The sequence below is a fragment of the Pteropus medius genome, unplaced genomic scaffold (genome assembly GCF_902729225.1).
Source record: "Pteropus medius unplaced genomic scaffold, Ma_sr-lr_union100, whole genome shotgun sequence".
Lineage (NCBI taxonomy): Eukaryota > Metazoa > Chordata > Mammalia > Chiroptera > Pteropodidae > Pteropus > Pteropus medius.
Window position 1 is genome coordinate 4,160,829 of NW_024355327.1, and position 24,248 is coordinate 4,185,076.

Genomic DNA, 24,248 nt, shown 5'->3' on the forward strand with positions numbered 1-24,248 from the left:
GAGAATACAGTTATAAAGAAACGAAACATTTTTCCTTGTCCTAATTTAATTTATAGTCTAGATGTTGGTCATTCAGCAGAGATTTATTAAACCACCTATTCTATACAGTGCACCATGTTAAGTAAAATGAAGGATCCAAAGATAAGTAAAATATGAACTTAATCTATGGGAGAGTTGGAGTGGTAAAATTTTAATAGAAATTTAGTTAAAGTTGTTATATAGTAGATGCTATTTGACTATCTTGTAAAGGTAAAGAGCCAGTTATAACGGGTAAAAAATAGAAGCACAGAAATTTCAGGGAGAGAAGATAATTTCTACTTTGGTAGATTTGGAATTTCTTAGAAATAAAATTCTTGAAACTCTTAGCTGGAAAAATGTAATCACATGCTATGGAGTTGTTACAGATTTAATTTCATTTAGTTTACAGAAAAGCGAAGAGAACTGAAATTCGATGGCCGTTTAGATAAAGAACTTTCAGAATCCTATGCATTTCTGATGGTTGATCGGTATCAGGTAAGTGATCCCATTTTATTAAGAACAATATGGGGATGTTTCCATGATAAGACACTAATTTTGCGATTATTCAACAGCACACTTGATAATAATAAACTAATTTTCTTAATGTATAAGTAGAAGAAATGATCTAATAGGACTAAGGTATTTCATTGTTTTGTGATTTGTTTTTCAAATGTGCTCCTATATTCTCTGATCAAATGGACCTATTTTCTTTCCTTAGAATGTGCTTGATAATGAATAGTTTTCCCTTGATTAAAATAGATTATCTTCTATATTGTTGTTTGTACGTGCTGAGAACTACTTTTTCTCCTTTAATTGAAGAATTTTAGGTGGAGTTACTTTCTCTTTAAATATTTTGCCAGTTCTAATTTTTTCTAAAAGGGGATGCTTATATATGAGTGACATGAATTCTGAGTATCAGTCACACCTAGCATAAACAAAAATGGATTCTAGCTATGGTTACATTGGAAACATAAGCCAGTTTCACATTGATACTTAGTTATAAACTGGCATATATGAAATTTCTGTGATGTAGGAAATATATAGTTTAAAAGCTTAGATTTTATGAAAACAAATTTACAAATGATCTTTTCACACTTTTAATGTATTGCAAGATGAAGTGTTTAATGTTTATTTAGGTTCAAAGCATAGATTCAAAGCCTATTAGATTTTATAAAAACAAATTTACAAATGATCTTTTCACACTTTTAATGTATTATGATTGCAAGATGAAGTGTTTTGTTTATTTAGGTTCAAAGCATATGTGAAAAAGGATTACAGGTGGGCCAGTCCAAAATTACAATTCTTGGCAGTCCTTCCATGGGTAATCTTTTTTCTTTTTTCATTTACCTACTGTTAAATTGTCATTTAAAAATATATTCTCTAATTTTGCTGCAGTCTTTATAACTCACATATACATTGTCATGTTCCCTGAAAAGGAGACTAATTTTAGGTTCTGCAGTGTAAAACCCAGTTTTATCTTTTGTTTCTGATTTTGCATGCTCCATATTGATCCAAAATTATCTTTTTATTGTTCTTAGTCTAGTCCTTAGTGATTTTGATTAGTTTCATGTTTTTTCTGGTTTTATTTTTGCTTTGGTTAAATATCAGCTATCTTTATTGTCATTACATTTTTTTAAAGGTGTCATACTGTTTATCTCTTATCATTAGGTTAAATATTTGGATTTTTTTTGTATTCACATCTATTCAAATTCAAATTAAAATTTTTTTTGCTCTTTACTAGGTATCTATCTTTCTAGGTATGCTGATTTATTACAAGCTAATCCTTTGGAAGCTGGGGCAGTGGGTGATGTTGTTATTTTTAAAATAATGAAGGTAATTTCAGCTTTTACATATCATATCAAAGACAGCATTTGATTTGGATTTTAGTTGACTGTCTCTAGGAGTTTGATTAAATTAAAGCAGTGCTTGCGTGAGTGTGTTTGGTATGTAAAGATACTTTTGAAAGTGGTTTGCTATCTTTGATCTGAGCTTACTGTACTTTAGAGTTGGCTTTCCTTTCCAAAGAAAAGAAGGAAGAAAGGACAGTAACTGTTGGTAATGTCATTTAGGCTAGAGAAGAATGTTGTTAATAAAGTTTTATTTCCTTGTTATTAAACAAGTTTAACCAAATTTTTTCATGGCTAACTTTTTCTTTAATATTGGTAAAAATGTGTTGTGTGTTACTTTATTACTAGTTATTAAAGGGAAAAAAAAAGTTACAGGTGATTTATATTCAAAGAAGTAGTCTATAATATTAATTACACATAGTAATTAGGTTTGGGTGGACTTAAAAGCTTTTCTCTTTTTAGGGTAAAATGAAGAGTATATATGAACCCATGGGTGTAAAAAGTTTGGAATCTAATAAAAGTGCTTTGGACCCAACACCAAAGCATGAATGTCACATGTCGAAGAATGCCAATAGAGTTACATCACTTTTGGCTTACAGAGCCTATGAGCTTACTCAGGTGGGTACCTGGATCCATTTTAGTGTTATGAACTGATACCTGTCGCTAAATCCTTTAAAATGTCTCACTTTCAGTTCCCTCTGCTCTTGTTTCCACATAGTACTGCCAGACTCCAGTGTCTTTCACTGCTGTTTATTCAGTGTTTTTAAGACAGCTCAGAATCACAGAATGGCTCTTCAGACTTAAACAGATAATATTCAGACTCCTTAGCCTAGCTCACCCTGCCCATATACTTTGACCTCCAACATGATTTTTCATGTGATCTCAGCCCTCAATGCACCTCACTTCATTTTAAAGCTTTGGCTTCTCCTGGCCTAGAAAATTTCCTGCCTAATAAAATATTGCTTATCTTCAAGGTAGAGTCGAAGGATCTTGAAATACCTTAATTCGTATTTTGTATTATCGATTTGATAGATACTCTGTATTTTTATTAACATTTTTCTAAGATGCAAACTTAGAATTAATTTTTTAAGTTTTATTCAGATGTAATTCATACACAGTAAGCTACACACACGTAAAAGTATACCATTTGATGAAATTTAGTCATGTTTTTATATGTTTGACTTTAATGTCATTGTCTTTAACGAATGTATAAAAACTATGTATCCAAATGGGTTGTATGTGAAAAGTACTAGATACTTTCCTAGAAATATTTTCTTTTTTCTTTCTTTAATTTTTACTTTATTTAAATAAATAAAATTTATTCTTTCTCCTTTTTGAAAAATCTCAGTGGGTAAGACCTATCGTTGGGAGCTTTTAGCAAAAATTGTATTCTTTAGAGTTACCTGGGATGACTCATTAGATTACTTTCTGGACAGTAGTATTGGTAGATATGAGATAAAACTGTAAAGTAATTAATTATTGGCTTTTCTAGCAAAACATATAAACTGGCTTGATATTTCAAAAAAATTCCAGGCATTTTTAGGGCAACGTTGTTAAATCATAGTTTCCCAAGAGACTGGACTTCAGACAATGCCTTATTTATAAACCAGGGCACTCTTTTTAATGAAGACCACTAGTCTGCAAGTCGCAAAACCCTGATCTAATGGATGCTTTGAATAGGTAAAGGGGAGAAGTAGATGGGTAGTAGGAAGAGGGTCAGCTGCCTTTGTCACCTGTGTTTGTGGTTCCACCTCTTTTGCTACTTTGTGGTTAGAAGGATGAATGTTTTTCTTTTGACATGATGAACAACAGATTGGTAGGTTTGGTTGAGATTGTGTCCTTAGTATTTTATTTTTTGTATCAAATTGGCTTTTCTAGTCTGACCTGGGAGCTTATGCTCCATCTGTAACATTTTTATGAAGAAATTTTTGCACATTCTCAGCTCTTTAGAAGTAAACTTTAGGAATACCTATTAGTATCCTGCCATCTGGTATATGAAGAAGCAGAATATTTTATATCTAAGTGAATATAAAGTACAAATTAAATTGACAAGCAGTGCTTAAAGATATTGTCTGTTAGAGATACGCTTAAGTGTTCTATTTCTCAAAAATCAGGCAGATAAACTACAAGATTCTACTTTGTACTACTTACCTTCTTAAGTTAATTCGTCATTTTCATATTTTTAGTTTTACTTTTATGAGTATGGCTTTGATGAGCTAAGGAGAAGACCAAGACATGTGTGTCCATATGCAGTTGTGTCTTTTACATACAAAGATGATATTCAACCTCCAAAGTTTGTACCTTCATCAAGGTAAGATTTATAAGTTTGGACATCATCCAGAATGGTATTATATCACACATCTTACACTGCCTAGTTAGGAATACTTGGTTTTCCCTTTTTTCCCCCTTCCTTTGAAATTAATAGCTATATGTGTTCATGGTAACTTAAAAGGTCAATGTGAAAGACAAATACTTAAACTTATGTGGAGATGCAAACTAAAATTTACTTAAACCTTACTGGTTAACCTTTTTTCCTTAATACTGAAGGTCTGCATAGTTGAGTAAACGCAGTTTTTAAAAGTGAAATTTTGTTTACTATCTGCCCTGGAAATGGGGAGCTTCTACTAAAGATGCTCCAGCCTCACTTCAGATCAGTTAAATCAAATATTTATTAAGTAGCTTAGGGATTAGTAATTTTTAAAAGCTTCCAAGTGATTCTGACTTCAGAGTACCATTCCCTATAAGTGCTAATGTAAGGTGACAAATACAAAGCAGTTTCCCCTTTAATATTTCCATATGGTTATTCCAGAAAATGTTTTGACAAAATTAAATAAGTACACTTACAGGGATGTAGGTGAAATGGTCAAATGTCTATTTATTTTGAATATCCATATTCAAAGTATGTATGATATCTATTTAGAAATACTGCCGTTTTTAAAAGCCACATTTCATAAAACTATACATTTTTGAGGTTGATCTCTTTATCAGTTTTCCAGATCAGATCATTTTGTCTTCATTTGTTTGAAATCTAGCACATTTTTTGTCAGTCATTAGTCTGGAAACCAGCCACAGCCACAAGTATGGATTCACATAACATCCAGACAATTATGTTTTTCATTTTGTGTGTGTGTGGCTCTGTATTTATGATCTCATTGGTACGTGTTCTATAGTGCCTTTCAGCAATGATCTTCAAAAGATACTCAGCACTTAATAATTATGAGGTCATGACTCCCAGGAATAACTATCCATTAATTTTCTTTGCTTCTTCTTTAATTCCATCATTTAAAGCAAGCATTGATTGAACATACTTACTATTTTTTGCCACCATAAATGCTCCTGCCTCAGGGCCTCTGCATTTGCTGTTCCCTCTCTTTCCCCATTAGCTGCATAATTTACACCTCTTTTTCCTTTGGATTTCTCCTTAAAGGTGACCTTATCAATGAGGCCTTCTGTGGTTTTTGTCTTTTAATCTCTGTACTCTTACTAGTTTCTTTTTCTTTTTGCTCCATAGAACTTAAAGCCATCATCACCTGGTTAACTAGATACTTTTTGATCGTTGTCTGTTTGCCTCATGAGATTATACACTCTGTGAAGGCAGGACTTTGTTCATCTCTGTAATCCAGTTAGCTAGAACATGCCTGGAAATAATAGGAGCTTAGTAAATATTTATTGAATGTTAATGAGTAGATTTAAATAATATATTGAGGCTATTTCTTCAAATCTTACCACCAAAATAATTGGCAGAGTCTTTAATGCAGGGGTTCCCAGTCCCCGGGCCACGGACTGGTATCTGTCTGTGGCCTATTAGGAACTGGGCCACACCGCACAGCAGGAGATGAGTGGCAGGTGAGCAAGCAAAGCTTTTTCATCTGTATTTGCCGCCGCTCCCCAGCTAGCATCACAGCCTCAGCTCCACCTCAGATCATCAGGCATTATATTTTCATAGGAGCTCTGGTCCCTGGTTCCAAAAATGTTGGAGACCTCTGCTTTAATGGACTCTATTCTCTCCTGATGAATATTTTTGGGAAAAACAGCTCCCTTAAACTGGGGCAAATGTGGTAATTCAAGTCAAGTTAGTAATTCTTTTCTCCAAGTAGACTTGGATTTATTAAATGTTGTAATAAATAATTAATTTTTTCTTCCTACTTGGAGGGAGGATTTAATTCTTTTGTATAATATGCCATTACAAATAGCAGTTAACTTTTGTTAGCAATCAGTAATGTTTGTCTTTTTAAAATTTATTTTTAGATCTAACAGCTTTAATGCAGATAGAAACACAGGTAAGATTTTTATATTTCCTTTAGTTTTCTAAACTGAAAAAGTAAGTACATATATTAAAAAATTAATAAGTTCAGTGCTTTGTTTTGTTTTTATAATGAATGAGAGTCTGCAAAGTATAAAAAAGTGGGTGAGGCCGTATTATGATGTAGCATCAACATTTGTTCATCCAAAAGCATAGTCTTTTGAGAAGCTGCTTTTGTTGTGAATAGACCAGAAGGTTTTAGCACTTTGATTGATAAAGGTAAAAAATAAAACAAGTTTTGCAACTCAGTCTTTTAAAAGCATTAAATTCATCAGAGGTTTAGGTTAGGTTTCTCTACAATGAAGAGATTGAGTAGAAGATATGAGATATTGAGGGGATTTAGTTTATCAGATTTAATGTGGTCTTTAGGGGAAATAAGAGGGCAGTAACTGTATTGTCTTTGCTCTTCAGCTTTCTGATATGAAGATGTTAAGAAAATTTGTTATTTGCAGTTGGAATAATTTTGTAGGGGAAAAGTTACTTTAAGCAAATATCTTAATATTTGAACTCTACTGCAAATAGAAGTGCCAAGTTTTTTGTTTTGTTGTTCTACAAAACCTTGTATCTAATTATTTTTCCCCTTATTTCTAGTAAATGTATTTATTTCTGAGCTGCCAGGAATTGTGTCTTTTTTTATTTATTCATTTATTTTTTTTTAGATAAATTTAACTATACTTTGTGGAAAGGACAACTTTTAAATAAAGGAAAGCTTTTGTGCTATATTTCTCTGAGGTCAGCCACTCGTGCTTTTTTGCCTATCAAACTGTAAGTATATTATAAGAAAATAGCAATTAATGGTTGCTAATTGTTCACTTTCTTACTTTGCTTCTTCTCTTAGTTATATTTAAGTTTTACTTTGGTCCATAAGAATTTAAATATAAATATTGGTTAGTTTTTTAAAAGGTTGATTTGATTACTTTAGAAATTTAATTGGCAAAATGAGCCCTCTACTTTTCTGTCTTGATTTGAGAATGAGCTAGAAAGTCATACACATTTATGGCATAAAACTTTTTCTTAGTGAATTTAAGTCTATAAAGTGATTTTTTAAAGTTTTATCCTGTTTAGATATAGTTTCTATTTAGCAGTTTTAGCATGATAAACTTAAAAGTTATCAGTTCTTTGTTGGAAACAGTTTCGATGTGGTGACTTATTAAAATTTATAGGCTCTTTTCAGTCTTGTGCAACATATTGGAATAGAATGGTCTAAAATGATCTTTTGCTACCACCACAGTAAACGTGTTCCTTCATAAATGTTTGAAGATACGTTATATACTTGAATTGTCTTTAATAAAATGATAACCTTATATCCTTCGTGGTTAGTAACATTGGCATGTAGAATTAGCTTCTGCCTTAAACTTGGAAGATTGATTATACTGCTAGGTTATCTATTTGCCTCTGTATGTATCTGGACTTCTCATATCGCATCCTTTTTAGAATAAAGGACAATATTAATAAATGTGCTTTTTTGTCTTACAGCAAGATATTTTTTTGAGGGGGGTGGTAATAAAGAGATAATATTGCCAGAGTTAATACAGGTAAGGCAAATATGCTCTTTCAATTTTCTTTCAGTCCTGAGAAGTTAGATGTTGAAACAGTTATGAGTATTGATCATCTGAAACAGAAAATTCCTCTAGCACTGTTTTACAAGGAAGCATACTTAGGTCCAAATGAAGGTAAAGCCATTTAATTTCACTTAAATATATCAGAAGCAGATTTGAATTTGAATATTTACTATGTGTGTTTTCTTATGTCAGTTTTGAAGAATGGAATGTATTGGAGCCTTTATGAAGTTGTAGAAAAGACAAGAATTGGAAGTAACATGGAAAATTTATTGCAAAAACTAGAGAAAGAAAAACTTGTGAGTTAAATTTAAAATGTTCTTCATTTCTCTTGGAAACGTACGTGTTAATAAGTGATCATACTAATATTTTATTTCACTTTTGCCTCAGAGTACTGCAAGGTCATTGTCTTTGTTGTTCCCATTTAGTTAACAGCGTTTTACTACGGCCTTTGGTATTCTTTTTAGCCATGACACTTAGACCTTCTACAAGACCAGTTTTCCCATGAAGTATCTTTATTGTATTTTGTGATTGTGATTGTGATAGTCAAACAATATTTATTGAATATTATTATTTTTATGAAGGGTATATAGTTTAGTAAAGAATGAGACAAAAAGATTGTTCTCCTTAACTATATAGAGTGATATGTGGATTTAGAAAGATGTGGTTTGTTTTAGTAGAGACAGTTCCAAATATGAAGATTCAAAAGAATGTGCTTTGTGAGGTTGAGGAATAAAAGAACACTATAATACAGGAGCCCCCAGCTCCCGGGCCACAGACCAGTACTGGTCTTTAACCTCTTAGGAACTGAGCAGCACAGCAGGAGGTGAACAGCGGGCAAGCAAGCGAAGCTTCAGGCAAGCAAGCAAAGCTTCGTATGTGTTTGCAGCCACTCCCCAGCACTAACATCACCACCTCAGCTCTACCTCAGATCATCAGGCATTAGATTCTCATAGGAGCACCGGTCGCTGGTGCCACATAGGTTGGGGACCGTTACTATAATAGTTGGGGTAAAGTGGTAGAACATTAGGCGAACAAAGTGTGTAGGAGGCTATGTCCTGCAATATCATGCAGGCAGTGTTCAAATGTTTGGAAGTTTGGACTTGATCCTAAGAACAGTGGTTTTTAAAGGGAAGTGGGATGCAGTTTTGATTGTGTGACATGAACAGATATGTGTTTTGTTTACTCTGGTTACTCTAAAGAGAATGAACTAAAGGGGTGAGAGATGAGATAGAAAACTATTAGAGGGTAATGATGTGTTGCATGAGAAAGTTAAGGATGATGTTATAAGAGATTGATTTAAGAAATACTTATTAGGTAGTATCTTGTTTAATAGATATTGAGTAATTGAATTTAGGTAGAGATTAGGTCAGGCATCAGATTGTGATGGGTTCAGGAATGAATGGAAAATTAATTCACGATGCTGTTACATACAGTTTAGCTGAAAGAGAAGAGGTGGTTGCAGAGAAGAATGCCTGATGTTTCAGTTTGAGTCCAAAGGCGGGAGCAAAAAAAGATTTCCCAGCTCAAAGGCAGGCAGGAATAAGGAATTTCTTCTTACTCTAGCACTTTGAACTAATTACATGAGACTCACCCACATTGAGGAGGGCAATCTGCTTTACCTAGTCTGTCCATTTATATGTTAAACTCATCCAAAAACACCCAAAGTAAAGTTTGACTAAATATCTAGACACCTTGTGACCCAGTCGACCATCACATTTAGTATTTATCTTATAAACTTAATAAGAGGAATTTTTTTTTTTTCAGTATTAAACTATCCCTGTGTTCCTGGTTTAGAACCCCCTCCCCCTCATTTTTGTAAATAAATGCACAGTTTGGTCTGTAAATGTTTAAGAGTTTTGTTTCTGTGATGCTGAGTGATATTGACCTGTAATTTTTCTTTCTCGCATTGTCCTTGTCTAGTTTTGTATCAAGGTTATACTAGTTTCCCAGAATTGAGTTAGGTAGTCAGTCTTTCCTTATTTCACAGTGGTTGGATGTATATATAATTAGAATAATCTATTTTTTGGATGTTGGGTAGCACTTAACTGCAGAACTGTGTCATCTTTTGTTTATGAATGATTTTAAAATACTCAATTTCTTATAGTTGGGTGGGCCCATTTGGATATATTATAGTTTTGTTTTTGAGAAACTTGTTCATTTCTTCTCTGTTTTTTAATTTATTGGGATAGAATTTTATAGTCTTCAGTAGCTGCTGTGAGCATTTTTAGATGATGATATTTTCATTATGCTTTTTCATTAATTAGCCACTTTCACCAGAGGTTTGTCTATTGTATTAGTCTTAAGAACCAAATTTTGGTTTCAACCCTCTGTTTTGTATTTGTTTTGCTATATTATTAATGTCAGCTGTTGTTTTATTAACTTGTACTTTCGAGAGGTTTATTTGGTTATTTCTGACTAAGTTGGAAAGATAGTCAGTGAATTTTGAGTTCCAAGTATTGCTTTAGTGGTGTTCCACGTGTTTTATTACATAGTATTTTCATTATCTTTCAGTTCTAAGTATTTTTTTAGGTTCTTCTATTTTTTTGTTTTGACACATGATTTAGAGGTATGTTTTTAAATTTCCAGATTAGAATACTTATGTCTTTTTGTTTTTTCTGACTTAATTCCATCATAATCAGAACAGGTAGTGATTATTTGAAATTTATTGACACTCGATTTAAAACCTACTTTATTTATCTAGCCTGGTATATATTCTTTTATATCCGTGGATTTATATCTATTTTTGGAATATTAGTCATCTCACTGAATCTTAGTCATTATACTTCTTCGTTTCTTTAGACTATCTTCTAGGACTGAACTATGTCAGACATTTCCATGCTATTTATGTCTGCTATCATCTCTGTTTTCTCTCTACTTGTTTCTCTATGCTGCATTCTGAGTAATTTCATCATAGCTCTTTTCTAGTTTACAAATTCTGTTTAGCTATGTCTAATTTGCTGTTTAATCCATTCATTGAGTTGCTAATTTTACAGAGAATATTTTTGATTTCTAAAAGTTATATTTGATTCCTTTTGAAATCTGCTTTGTCATTTTTTAAAACAGATTCTTGTTAATTCTTTTAGAAATACTGAGTACCTATTATGTCAGACACTGTTCTAGGAGGTGGAGGTTATATTTTGATATTTCTTTGTTTTATCAAAATAAGAGTCACCATTTTAGCCATTTTACAGTGTACAATTCAGTGATTTTTAATAGATTCACAATATTGTACAACCATCACCATATCTAATTCCAGAGTATTTTCATCACCTCAGAAGAAACCTCATATCCATCCATTAATCTTTTACTTTGCATTCTTCCCTCTAGTGCTTAGCAACCACTAATGTACTTCTGTTTTTATGAAGTTGTCTATCCTGGACATCTTATTATAAGTGGAATCATACATTTATGAGGCCTTTAGTTCCTGGCTGCTTTCACTTAGCATAATAGCTTGAAGGGTCATCCATGTTGTAGCATGTATCAGTACTTCATTCCTTTTTATGGCTGAATAATATTTTATTGTCTGGATAATGCCACATTTGTTTGTTCATCAGTTGTTTCCACTCTTTGGCTGGAGTATTGCTGCTGTGAACATTTATATACCAATTTTTGTGTGAACATGTTTTCAATTATGCCAATTATTTTATTTCTTTAAACATTTCATACCTGTTGTTTTATACATTACATCTGATAATTTCAGTTTGAAGCCTTTAGGTGTTTGAGTCAGTTGTTTCTGCTGAATCTCACTTAGGGTTGTTTATTTCCTCCTAAACTTGATCATTTAAGATTGTGAGCTTAATATTTTATATTTTTAATGCATTTTTGTACCACATTACTTTTCTTTAATGTTATTGAAAAGTCAGAATAGTAGAAACAAGTAGTAAAATCAACAGACTAGGTTAATACTATTTTCTGTGGGGAAAGGAAACAGTAAGGTATAATAAATAGAGGCAGCAGGACCATGGAGTTCACAGATGTTTCCTTTTCTAGAGGGCCACAACTGTTTCTTTACGCTAAAGCCACAGGTATTACTACTAAGGCATCTGTCTGCCTGAGTGTTGTTTCTGGATGTGATTCCCTTAAAATTGTGGCCCCTTCGAGGACAGGGGTTTTTATAAAGACCACTAAGCCAGAGAGATTTTGAAAACATGGTACTTGGAGTGGGTGAGAAGTTAAAAAAATCTAATTGTTTTTCAGTGACCACAAAACATGAAAATCTTATTTGAGCTTTCCAACTTTCTGTTCTGACAACCAGGAGTTGGGCAAAATGTTAAAAAGGATATGATATAAAACATTTTGGATAAAAAGGTTTGAGTCTGAAATAAAAATTTTCAGGTACATTGTCCACTTTAGAGTGTTCAAACAGTGATGTTATTAAATGTAAATTGCTAACATTTTTTGGCCCTTAAATTATGAGTTCTTACACAGACTTTGTTTATTGGAATTGTTTAATAATAATTTAGGTAGCACAAGTTTTCTTTCAGAACCCAGATAACCTTTTGTGTTCACCTGCCATGCTTGGTTCTCCCTTTTTTTACCCTTTCTGTAATCCAAAAGAAAAAAAGAAAAAAAATAGTATGAACTATTGCAGTAACTCCTGAACTGAGTTTGAGTTCCTCACATTCCATTGTTTTCTCTGCCCTCCTCCTCAGAGTTGTCAATATTTTTTTGTTTGTTTTTTTAGGGACACCTTCCAGTTCAAAAAAGGTATACTCTCCAGGGCATTCCTGGCTAACCTGGCATTCTTGTCTTTTTATAATCTAGCCTGGAATCTTTCTTTCTAGACATGTCTTATACATTTGTCCTAGTCTGTCCTCACCCTTTTGCCAATGATAAGTACTCTGATGCCTGTAATATTAAAACTGCCTTTGCTCTATTAAAATATCATTTCCACAGTCTCAGGCACTTCTGAGGCAAAATTCACCTCCAGTACACTTTCAGTATCTTTTCTGACCATAAACCAACATTGTTTTTTCCCGTCATATTGCTTTGTCTTTTCGAGAATTTTTCTGTCTTATTTAATTATTGATACTTCTTGTGTTACTCTGTCTACCCAATTGTAAACTTCTCGAGATCAAGGATCTTCTGATGCTTGTCTTTGCAATTATCTCTGGCAAAGCAAATTGACTTCCATGTGAAAGATGTTCATTAAATATATAAAGAATTAGATTATAGCAACACATTACGTTGAGATTAGCCTAAACTCTTAAAGGCAGCATTTGCGTCATACTTGTCTTATATTTCCAACATCCAGCATACCGCCTTCACCATTAACATGTCTTTTGAATTGCTGAAGAAAATATTGAAAGTCTTTAGTTTGATCTTGTATTTTAGCTTCCAGGAAAAATCAAAAAGCTGGTTTCACAATTAATTAGGGGGATTTTCTCTTTAAAGTTATGAAAACTAAGGAATTTTTTATTTGGTTAGATTTCTGTTAGAGATTTGCAAAGAGTTTTTAACTAATTCAGCAGCGATATTTTTCCTAAAGATGATCAAGATCTTTTTGTTTTCTTTGTAATTAGTAGAAATAGCTGTGTGTCTTTCTACCTTCTGGTCAGTAATAATGAAGCAGATTCAACTTTTTCCCTCTTTCCAAAATTCAGGTTCTTGTTAAACCTTTGGGAGACCGAGGATATCTTTTTCTTCTCTCTCCTTATCAAATAGTGTCTCCATATGGTAAGTAATCGCCTTAATTTTTATAACTTTTTGAATTTTTTAATTAAAATACATTGTTAATGAATTTGGCTTATGTTTTGTTTTTTTGTTTTTTGTTTTTTTTTTTAGAACACCAAACTGCCAAGTCTCGAGTTCTACACGCTTTGTTTCTGTTTCAAGAACCTAGAAGCATAGTTACTTGTAAGTTCTTGAATATCTAAATGCAGTTACTTATAGATAACTACATTTTGTTGAAAATTTCCAGATAATTCATGGAGCATTTTGTCTTTTACCATGTTCTGGGAATACTGGGAGGTATTAAGAGATATTAGCAATATAAAACGTAAATTACATGACTTGATTTTTTTTTTCACTCTGAAAATTATTTGGGTTTTAATCTGTTTTCACTAAATAAATGTTGATTGTAATTGTTACAGTACTACAGCTTCATTTTCTAGTTTTTTATATTATGATTACTTTTTAGCTTAGTTCATTCTTGTATTCAAATTTTAGCAACTACAAAAGTATCATACGCTAGGGTTAAATATCAGGCCATTCAAAATTTATAAGATATTTTCACACTGATGTTAGAGAAAATTTGCTATTCAACTAAGTTTAATTCATTATTAAGGTAAAGTCCTCACTAATGGGTTTCGCTGTTAGATTAAGAATGAGATTCTCAATTGTAGCCACTCAGTGCTTGCCTATCTCCTTATGGGAATAGAGAATTCATGTGAAGTTAAAGTTAAGTTTTAACAGAAAGGAGTGATACTGCTATCATTTGCAGGACTGTTTTGCTACAGGCCTTCGTTTTTGCCCTGCTTCTTTATATCTCCTTATATTATGTGTGTTTTTCCCTTTAAAAATATATGTTCTGCAATCTCTCTTGTTTTAGTTTCTTATTGGCTTATTTTAGGCCCCTGGACTTAGAAACATGCTTTTCATATATTTCATACTTCATAATAAATGAATATGCTATTCATATATTACCTACTTTTATTAGGGTACATACTAGTTTGGTTCACCATTAAAGTATGAGTGTTGTTTTATTTCTTTGACAATAGATCTGTATTTGAGTAATTTATTGATTGCTAACATGGTTTACTTTTTTGTTCATTCTTTTACAGCACAAAAAGGTTCAACCAATGCAACACCACAGGAGAGACATGAGAGCATGCCAGATGTATTAAAAATAACTCAATTTTTACAATTTGCTTTGATTCAGTGTCGAAAGGAATTCAAAAACATAAATCCTATTAATTTTCATTCTGTTGTTGAAAAGTATGTAAGTGCATTTTTTAAGCGAGGTTTTGGTTCAGGTAAACGAGAGTTTATTATGTTTCCTTATGATTCACGATTAGATGATAAAAAATTCTTATACCCAGCTCCAAAAAATAAATCCCATATCGATGATTGTTTGCATACCTATATTTTTCGGCCTGAAATGTATCAGTTATCTATTTGTAAATTAAAAGAGCTATTTGAAGACAATAGAAAACTTCAACAGTTCAGTCAACATTCAGATTATGAAGGCCAAGAAGAAATGAATGGTACAAAAAAGAAATTTGGAAAACGAAATAACTCAAGGGATGAGACTATTAAACCTGGAAAGCAGAAATCATCTCACTCTTTGGATTATGATAAGGATAGAGTCAAAGAATTGATTAATTTAATTCAGTGTAGGAAAAAAAATGTGGGAGGGGACTCAGACACAGAAGATATGAGAAGCAAAACTGTCTTAAAGAGGAAGCTTGAGGATCTACCTGAAAATATGAGAAAGCTCGTCAAAACCAGTAATTTATCTGAAAATTGCCATCTGTATGAAGGTAAAATATTAGATTGCTTTTATGTAGTATAAAAACATCAACCAAAAATACATTAAAGTTGTTCTGTCCTTCTAGTATTTGCACACAGGGGTGTGCAAATTACAACCTAAAAGCCAGTGCAGCCTGTTTTTTTAGAGAAAGTTATATTGGAATACAGACGTGCCTATTCATTTATGTATACATATAGCTAGCTTCTTTGACATTATAATGACAGAGTTGGGGCAGAGACTGTAAGGCCCATGAAGCCTAAAATATTTATTCTCTGGTCCTTTACAGAAAAATATTTGCCAACTCTTCCCTAGCACATCAGATTTCTGAATTGTGTCGCTTAGGCTAATGTGAGAAAATAAAGTATGCCCAGCTTTTACCCTGCAATTTCGACCCCCTGTCCTTTTATATTCCTTTAATTTTATAATTGGAAAAGTCTAACATAGAATATTGAGGTTTTTCTTAAGGATGCTTGATGAAAGGAACATTCTGAGCTTTAAAATAAAATTTCTTAGATACATGAACATATTTTTTCCACCTCAGGATTCCAGTAATATATTTGGCTTTTTTTTTCTATTTTTATTTGCTTTTCTGTTTTAGTTGATAGAAAAGAAATGGGAGATAATCTCTTTAGTTTTTCATTTAAAAATTAAACGTGTGTTTCTTAATATTGCAAGTAATTTAAAACATTTTTTCATTAGATTTTTAAGGTCTCCACACTGCTATTCTATAAGCATGAAATACATTCTCTTTGCATCTAGGGACCTTTGATGGAACAGTCTACATTATATGCCGCTTCCACAGTTCTTATTGATTATGGCAGATCTTCAATAACATGTGACTAGTGGCTGCCATATTGGATAGTACTGGAAGTTTAAATTAACTAAAATGAAATAAAAATTTATTTCTTATGTTATACCAGCTATAGCACTGTATTGAATAGCAGAGGTAGCATTTGCATCAGAGCAGAAAGTAGTATTTGACAATGCTGTTCTTTCCAATAATTTTCAGAGTTTTTTTCTTTACCTTTTCTTTTCAGTATTTTCATCCCAGTCTGTGTTCTTATCTATGATGGCCTTCTGTCTTCTCTCAGTCATTTTGATATCATGTTCTTCTCAATATTGCTTTGGTAATTTGCTACAAATCTCAACTTCTATATTCATCTTTTAAGGCTTTGTTATAGATTGGCCACATCCAGCCTGAATAGCCATGTTTCCCACTCTTCCTTAACATGCTCCTTAGTTAAGGCTCATCTCTCTTGAAGAATGTCATGAATTGCCCTTTTACTTCTTTTTCTTTTTTCTTGAAGCATCTCTAATTTCCCTCAAACCTCTTATCTTTGCAGTTCAGAACCCCTCTTAGCTTTCTGGCTGTTATGCCCCTCGATGGTTTTCATTTCCTTTAGTTTACGCTGGATTTCTGCTCTGTGCTGAACCTGTTGACACTTTCTGATCCATACAGTTTTATACTGCTCATATGTGTCTTGAAAGTTAAGTACTTACCACGTGCTAGAGGCTTTAGATACATGGACTCATTTAGTTCATGAGTGCTAGACATAATTATCCTTAATTTACAGATGAGAAAATCATCTCAGAGAAGTTAAATAACTTTATCTAAAGATATGTAGTTTACTAATCAATGATTGAACTCAGTTCTGACTGATACAAAGCATTGTTCCTAAACTCGACTGTATTTCCTAGCACTAAGCACATAATAGCCAAGACACTTAAATTTTGGTGCCATTGTAACTGATGATTGACTGACTTCATACATGTGAAAAAATGTTTGGGGGTGAAAATTAGGCTTTATTCATAGTTAAAATGGGAAATCCATTCTAATTATAATAGACCAAAGGGAAAATGGGGCAGGGGAGAAGGGGCCAATAGATTAAACTAGAGCTAGTAATGATCAGAGTTGGATTTCTAGATGTTCCTCACTTGCATTTCTTTCTAGTCATTTTGTACACTTCTGATTTTTAAAAGTAGAGATTTAAAGGTTGGATTCTAATTTCTAAAATACCTTGATCTTGATTTGGTGGTGAACCCAGTCATTTTATAAGAGGATTTAGCATCAACTTTTTTGAGATGTGGTTTATATACAGTGTACCCATTTTAAGTTCACAGTTTGATGAGTTTTGATAGCTATGTTACCACCACTCCAAAATTAGAACATTTTTTTACCCCCAAAAGTTGCTTGGTGCTCCTCTGTAATCTCACCCCACTACTACTTTGTGTTCTGTCTCCATAGATTAGTTTTGCCTGCTCTATAATTGCATATAATTAGAATTGTATAGTATATACAATATTGTTTGATTTGTTTTGTTTTTTTGCTATGGTACATGATACCCTACCTGACATCTACTCAGGCCTTACCTTCCTTCAGCATTAGAGCACATGACTTTCTGAATGTGTATTCACTTTGCGAGTTTTTAAATATATTATTGTGCAGATTACCCAGATTTATACCTGCTTGGAGCCATGTCCTGACATGTTTTCTCTTATAGTGCTTTCTGTTCTTAATGTGAGTTTAATGTTTATTTCTTTAGGATGATTTCGTATCTCTAAAATCCAGGCTTTGTAATCTAGTCATTTTGAGATAAGGCTTAGATGATAAGAATGTCAGCCTGTATCTTAAGGACAAATTGTAATAAGTACAAAGGAGATAGAAATCAAATTAAGTCATGGGTTTCTTTTTCCTTTTTAGTAGATTTTAATGTAATCTGCATACCCTTCTAACATTTTGCAAAATAGCAAGTGCATATATTTTATCTGTTGACAAGCACCTGGTTGACTTTGGGATTTTGGTGGTAGATTTTAAGGTAACTACAGTACAGTTAGTATATATATTATCAACTTGATGTTTGTGCTCATTCTTTAATAGATTTTTCAAATTATGTAAATTTTTATTTAACAGGAATTTTGATCTTTGCGCAAAATTTTAGAACCAGTCATATTTGTAAAGTTAAGGGATGGATGTACTTGTAAAGTCTAAGTCAGTGGTTTGATTGAATTTCTGCTCATAAATGTCTTAAGTATAGTATATTTATTTAGTTATTTAAGGCTGGCCTTCCAAACTTAGAAATGACTTTTCTTTCTCTTTTTTCTTCAGAGTCTCCACAACCTGTTGTCTCACTTGGGCATGATGCCGACTTGAGACAGCAGCAGCAGGATACCTCTAACTCTGGCGTTGCTGACATCCATAGGCTATTTAATTGGCTCTCAGAAACACTAGCAAACGCACGCCATTCTGATGCATCCCTGACAGACACAGTTAACAAAGCCTTAGGATTGAGCACCGATGATGCCTATGAAGAGTTGAGGCAAAAGCATGAATATGAGTTGAATTCGAACCCAGAAAAGAAAGAATATGAGCAGCCTACTTGTGCAAAAATTGAAAATGCACATTGTAAGGGTACTCAGAGCCCATTGCTAGAAGCTGATAAATCATCTTTAAAGTATCCTGTTGCTGTTTCTACCAGAGAAGTAGGCACTGACCATAAACTACATTTGAAAGAAGTAAGCATATGTCTTTTGATTATCTTGTTCGCATTTGTGAATGTGTGTGAAAGAGAGGATGTGGGTGTGCTTCAATGAGTTTTTTCTCCCTTTGAAAAAGAAATAACACATTTCACTAAAAGTATCTGTCCAGGATAGTATTTCTAAGTTATTCCTTGTTACAGAGAGATAAGTAAAGAAGTAGTTTTCCTTCCTGCTTATAGGCTTATATACTAAGATGTACCTGTTGTGATAAAGTTAAGGCTGTTCAAGAAATGGCTATTGGGAGTTAATTCCATATTGTTTCATAATAAAATCAGATTTCCAAAACATTGGCTTTCTGCTGGCAGTACCAGAACCCAAAGGTGAAGCAGGTGAGGTGACTAAAGTCAGTGCACCAATGTTTCAAGGTTAGGTACTTTGTATTTCTTATGGGAATAAGGAATGAAAAATGTATGGCCTTTAGGATTATCTCTGAAATGACACTCAGCCTTGCTTGACACGGAATCCAGTTTATTTATGATATATGCTTAAGAATACTGATCTCTGGCTGAGAAGTAGCCTTTATCTTCCCCCAGAAGTGGCTGCATCACTTGAAACAATACCAGGATGGCACCATATTCCTTAGGGCTTATTTCTAATTTATCTTTCCTCGATTTTCTCTAACCTGCCTTTGAATAAAAGCCATATGCATGTCCCCAGGCTTTGTCCATGTAATTTTGGGATATTTCTTTTAAGGGGAGGAGGATAGCATGAGGCTCACTTGGGGTGGTGCGTAAAGTAGGCAGTGAGAAACTCATCTATGTTGTTAATATTTCCTAACATATTTAATCATAGACCAAACCCAGCCCACTTCCTATCTTACTAACTAAAGTTTTATTGGAACACAGCCATGCCCATATGTTTAGATATTACCTATGGCTGCTTTTGCACTACAGTGGCAGAGCTGAGTATCTGAGTATATATATGGCCCACAAAGCCTATTTAGCTCTTTACCAAAAAGGTTTACCAATCTCTGCTCCAAATCAGCATCACATTATGTTTTGAAGGAAAAAGTATGTTTTAATTTGAGGCTAGAGTATTGTAACTTTTCTATGTTGATTTGATTATAATATTTAGATTTAAACTTGTGAATTTGTTTTGAAAAAATAGTTGTTTATTCTTGACATTAAAATTAATTGAAAAGAAAGCTATTGAATATGTACTCTAATTTTTAGGATCCAAATTTAATTAGCATGAATAATTTTGAAGATTGCAGTTTGTGTCCCACTGTTCCCTTTGAACATGGATTCCATAGACCATCTAAATCAAATAATGTTGAAGAGACTGAAATACATTGGAAACTGATTCCAATTACAGGTAAGAACAAGTGTATTGGGAATTAGGTTTGCTTGGTTTTACTTAGGGATCAGTTTCCTGAAGGGTTTCATCTTTTCTAGATTCTACTCTTGAGACATTAGGTGCATCATCTTACTTGGCTATGACATCTTCAGTGTCTTATTTTGAGCAATGTAATGTTCATCACTGAGCGTTGCTGTCCTTGGTCAGCATCAGCAAGTATCTGCAAAAAAAGCGTGTTTAAAAATAAGGATTTAAAACATACTTATCTCCCTGTGGAGTTTAGCACACAAATTTCCAAATGAAAATTGTCAGAAATTGAGTTTCTAATAAGTTGAAATAGCTACAGAGATGAAATGATGGCCAATAAATACTGTCTTCTCAAATTATTAAAGTAAGCTTCACTATAACAAGTTATCATCTAAGTGATAATGTTGTTCATCTATTTGAAAGAAATTTGATTTTTTAATATAGGATTATCTTATAATTGGATCATTGTAGAGAATCTCCTAAAATGATTGAATACAGATAGAAAGCTTTTTGAACCTGGAGTATGAATAGTTTAGCAAATGTTGAAAGATCACTTTGCAGTGTTCCGATTTCTCCGTGCAAACACATATACACATACATACTCTTAATATTCCAAGTTCTTATTCATCTTTGTTAGCTAAGGATTTTTGAAATATTTCCAGGGCACATCTTTTCCATTCGTAGACCTCTATATAACCTTTACAAAGAAAAAAAAAAACTTTTTGCTAAAAAGTAGACTGGCTTGTGACCTAGAAACTACTATGACCTCCAAAGTCTCTGAGGAGAATTTCTAAAACTTTGATGAATTTCCAGGACTTCAGCACCATTCTCTACTTAGTTCCTTACTGGAGAGGGCAAGAGGCCTAAGTGGGATGGTAGAGAGACAACTGTTTCTCACTTAGGAGCTGGAGATGTCAGCTTGCGTGGGAGAAGCAGAATAAGGAAGTAGTCAGTACAAGAAAATTAACTAGCAATTTCTCATTTAGTTACCTTCATAGTTGATGTTCAGAGCCATTTGAAGGCAGAACATCTAGGTGTTGATATTCCATCATCACCTAAATGGAAAGGGAAGCAACTTCCCCTTTCTGAATGACCCTTCCGGATTATTTTAGACAAAAGAAGGAATACTTGGATGTGTTAGCATTTGGAATTTTCTGAAAGGTGCTTAATAGGTATCACCAGTATCTGAAGAGAGTCTACAAATCTAATGGATGCTTTCCCTCAGGAGGGAATGCAAGAAGCCCAGAAGACCAGCTGGGGAAACATGGTGAGAAACAAACACCAGGTGAGAAGGCTCGCTTTGCTTTTCCTCCCAATATGCCCTTCTTCAGAATTGCTACTTGCATTTCTGGTCTTCCATCAATAGGGCATCAGTTTAAGCTCTGTTAATTACAGAAAATTTGAACAATATATTTAAATCATAAACTGATTTGTATCAAATATTCTTATACAAAAAATGTTTAAAGCAGGCATTGCATATTCATAGAAATTAAGTTTTCTTCACCTACAGTCAGTTCTGTCAGATATGATGACTTGGGAAGACTGGAATATTTTTCTTAATCCATTTCTGCAGGATATTCTCTGAGAAGCAGTTATCAAATTTCTTTTAAACTTAAAAAATAGGAGGTGAGGCTATTTATCTGTTAGGTACATTATTCCTAATCTTGAATTTTTTTACCCAGTTCTTCTAATTGTAAAGCTAATTTCAGCAGATATTTTAAATCAGGAAACTTTCAGATTCCGGAAACATTTACAAATAGTAAAGATTAGGTAGTTGCAGTTGGTGCCTAAAAGTGATTCTTTTGTCTGAGCTCAGTCAATTCAACATCCCTACATCGTCATAGGCATTGTTCTTCTTGCTTAGAGTTTAGTGGTAGGTCCTTTTTATATGTTTCCATTTTGTTGATCTTATTTTTTCAGAAATCTTAAGTGGTTTTTTTGGGGAAGGCTGTTTGGAGAGAAAGCTAATGACCTTTTAATTTTAGTCGGTCTTCACAATTATTCTCTTTGGGGAATTAAAAAAAAAAAGACTTTTAGTTGAAGATTTTCTTGAAGAAAACTATTACAACTCCTAGGAAAAGATAATAAAAAAAAACAAACAAACAGTAGATATATGACATACAGAAAAGTGCTCAGATCTTTACTATATAGCTCAATGAATTTTTATGTATATACATTTAATGTGACACTACCCAAATCAATATGTAGAACACTTCCAGCACCTGAGATTTTCTTCTGCATCTTCCCAGTTACTACTCGCCCTGTCCACAGTAGTAACTATTAAATCTGACTTCTTTCACTGTAGATTAGTTTTACCTGTTCTTGAATTAAAGCTAAATGGAACCTACATATGTCCTCTTTTGTTTTTGGCTCTTTCAACATTTATGTCTGGGATTCACCTGTTTGAATCTGTCAGTAATTCTTTCTCATTAGGAGCAGCAGGTATCTTGTTTATGCTTTAAAATGTTCCATCAGCATTAGTATCCTCTTGGCATACCATCTTCATATTTTGTGATTGAAAATATGAATATCTGAATGATGCTGCCTTTTGAGAACTCACTACTCTCTTTTCACTTAAAAGTCACAGTACTGCAATTCTAGAATGACAATCCGTAGAAAATTTGCATTATTACGGATATTGACGTGTGTGTTTCTTTTAAATCATTTATCGAAGACATTTTAAAAATACTAAATTTATTAATCTAGGGGATATCATATCAGGGATATTTGATTGCAAGATAAAATAAATTTGGTTTAGAGTTTTTTAATATGGAAAATTCACGTAGATTTAAGTTACATTTTATCTTTAAAAATTCTCTTTATCCATAACCCTTCAGGAATAAGGTTATTGGTCTGAACTATAGCTGTAAATTTTGAGAGCAAATGTTTTATTTAAAATAATAAATGACTCAAATGTTTTTAAATTACAGGTAATCCTCCACAACCTATTTGTTTTATGAGATTCAGTTAAAATTTTTTTTATTTAAATAAGTCAGACATTTGACATGGTACATAATTCAAGAAGTACAAAAATACTTTTAAAAGTCTTCCATTTCTAGCCCAAACATTTTATATGTGTACTAAACCCCATATTGCGGATTTAAAAAGGACATTCAGTATTCCTGAGTTACTTTATGGAACTTGAATTTTCTGATTTATCAGTTTCATGTAGTTGTAATTCTTACCTTGGTACTCTGGGTGTTTTTGTCTCCTCTTCCACTTGTAGACTTGCTATGGTCTTACCCTACGGTCTGGTGCCTTTGCAGTAGTTAATGGTTACAGTGGTTCATGGTAACCACTAAGATGGGTAGAGAAAATTTCACAATCCTGACTGCTGCTGAGGCTGTTTAAACCTTTAGAAAAGTGTGTGTGGTGGGGGGGAAATGAAAACTAAATTTTGAGTAGAGAGAGCATGCTGCTACACCTGGGTGAATAGGGAATTCACTATATATTTAAAGTACTTTAGGTTTGAAAACTAGTACCTGGTCTTTCTGATTTAGAGGTACCGTTTCATATGCTAGAACAGCAATTTGTTAGGGAATGTTGACTAAGATTTAAGAAAAATTAGTAATTTTTTAAAGGACAGAATCATGTAATATGGATCTTCAGATGATGAAGTTTTTCGAAAATATAATACTTTAAGTTGTCGTTAAACATATTTCCCTTGTTTTTTAAAAAGAGATTTAGGGTACCTGTTTTGAAATGTAGTTTTGTAAACCTGTTGAGTTTGAATTTAGGATTTATTGGTAGGGGTATGATCTTATGGATTGAGCTAGTTGTTAGGAGTCAAAAGTTAAATAGTTCAGCTACCTGAATGATCTCTTCATCTCAAATGAGATTTCTCTTGGAATTATTTTGAAACAAAAGAATGCTTACAAAACCACAATCAAAAGTGTTAATGTAGCTATGAAATATGTTCTCTTCCTGTATTATTGAGCATTTTTCCCTGATAAAGTCTGTAACATTGCAGGAAATCCACTAAACAACCCCATATGTGAATCTGAAAACAGGTAAAATTAATTATCCTATGTCTTGAATGCAACTCTTGGTAATTATTCCCACAGCATTTCAGTTTGGCATTCTTTGAGTTGCCTTACAACTCAAATTTTCATATTAAGACAGTATTACTATAGTAGACATTAGTTGGCAAAGTTGAGCAAGCTATTGCAACTGACTATCCTAATTAA

At 33.0% G+C, this 24,248-nt stretch overlaps 1 protein-coding gene across 8 annotated transcripts in view; it reads left to right on the forward strand.

Annotated features, from left to right (window-relative positions):
• Positions 1–24,248, forward strand: part of TASOR (transcription activation suppressor) — a 42,383-nt gene that overhangs the window by 9,335 nt on the left and 8,800 nt on the right. For 4 of the 8 annotated variants that reach the window (XM_039858542.1, XM_039858546.1, XM_039858548.1 and 1 more), the window contains exons 3-17: positions 421–513; positions 1,267–1,339; positions 1,760–1,851; positions 2,328–2,483; positions 4,052–4,176; positions 6,114–6,145; positions 6,828–6,933; positions 7,738–7,841; positions 7,923–8,026; positions 13,334–13,406; positions 13,515–13,586; positions 14,513–15,211; positions 18,308–18,714; positions 19,911–20,052; positions 21,287–21,346. In XM_039858542.1, the coding sequence (XP_039714476.1) occupies positions 421–513; positions 1,267–1,339; positions 1,760–1,851; positions 2,328–2,483; positions 4,052–4,176; positions 6,114–6,145; positions 6,828–6,933; positions 7,738–7,841; positions 7,923–8,026; positions 13,334–13,406; positions 13,515–13,586; positions 14,513–15,211; positions 18,308–18,714; positions 19,911–20,052; positions 21,287–21,346 (2,338 nt within the window). The remainder of the gene's footprint in view (positions 1–420; positions 514–1,266; positions 1,340–1,759; positions 1,852–2,327; positions 2,484–4,051; positions 4,177–6,113; positions 6,146–6,827; positions 6,934–7,737; positions 7,842–7,922; positions 8,027–13,333; positions 13,407–13,514; positions 13,587–14,512; positions 15,212–18,307; positions 18,715–19,910; positions 20,053–21,286; positions 21,347–24,248) is intronic. The other 4 variants (XM_039858549.1, XM_039858547.1, XM_039858543.1 and 1 more) reach the window with 1 other exon arrangement.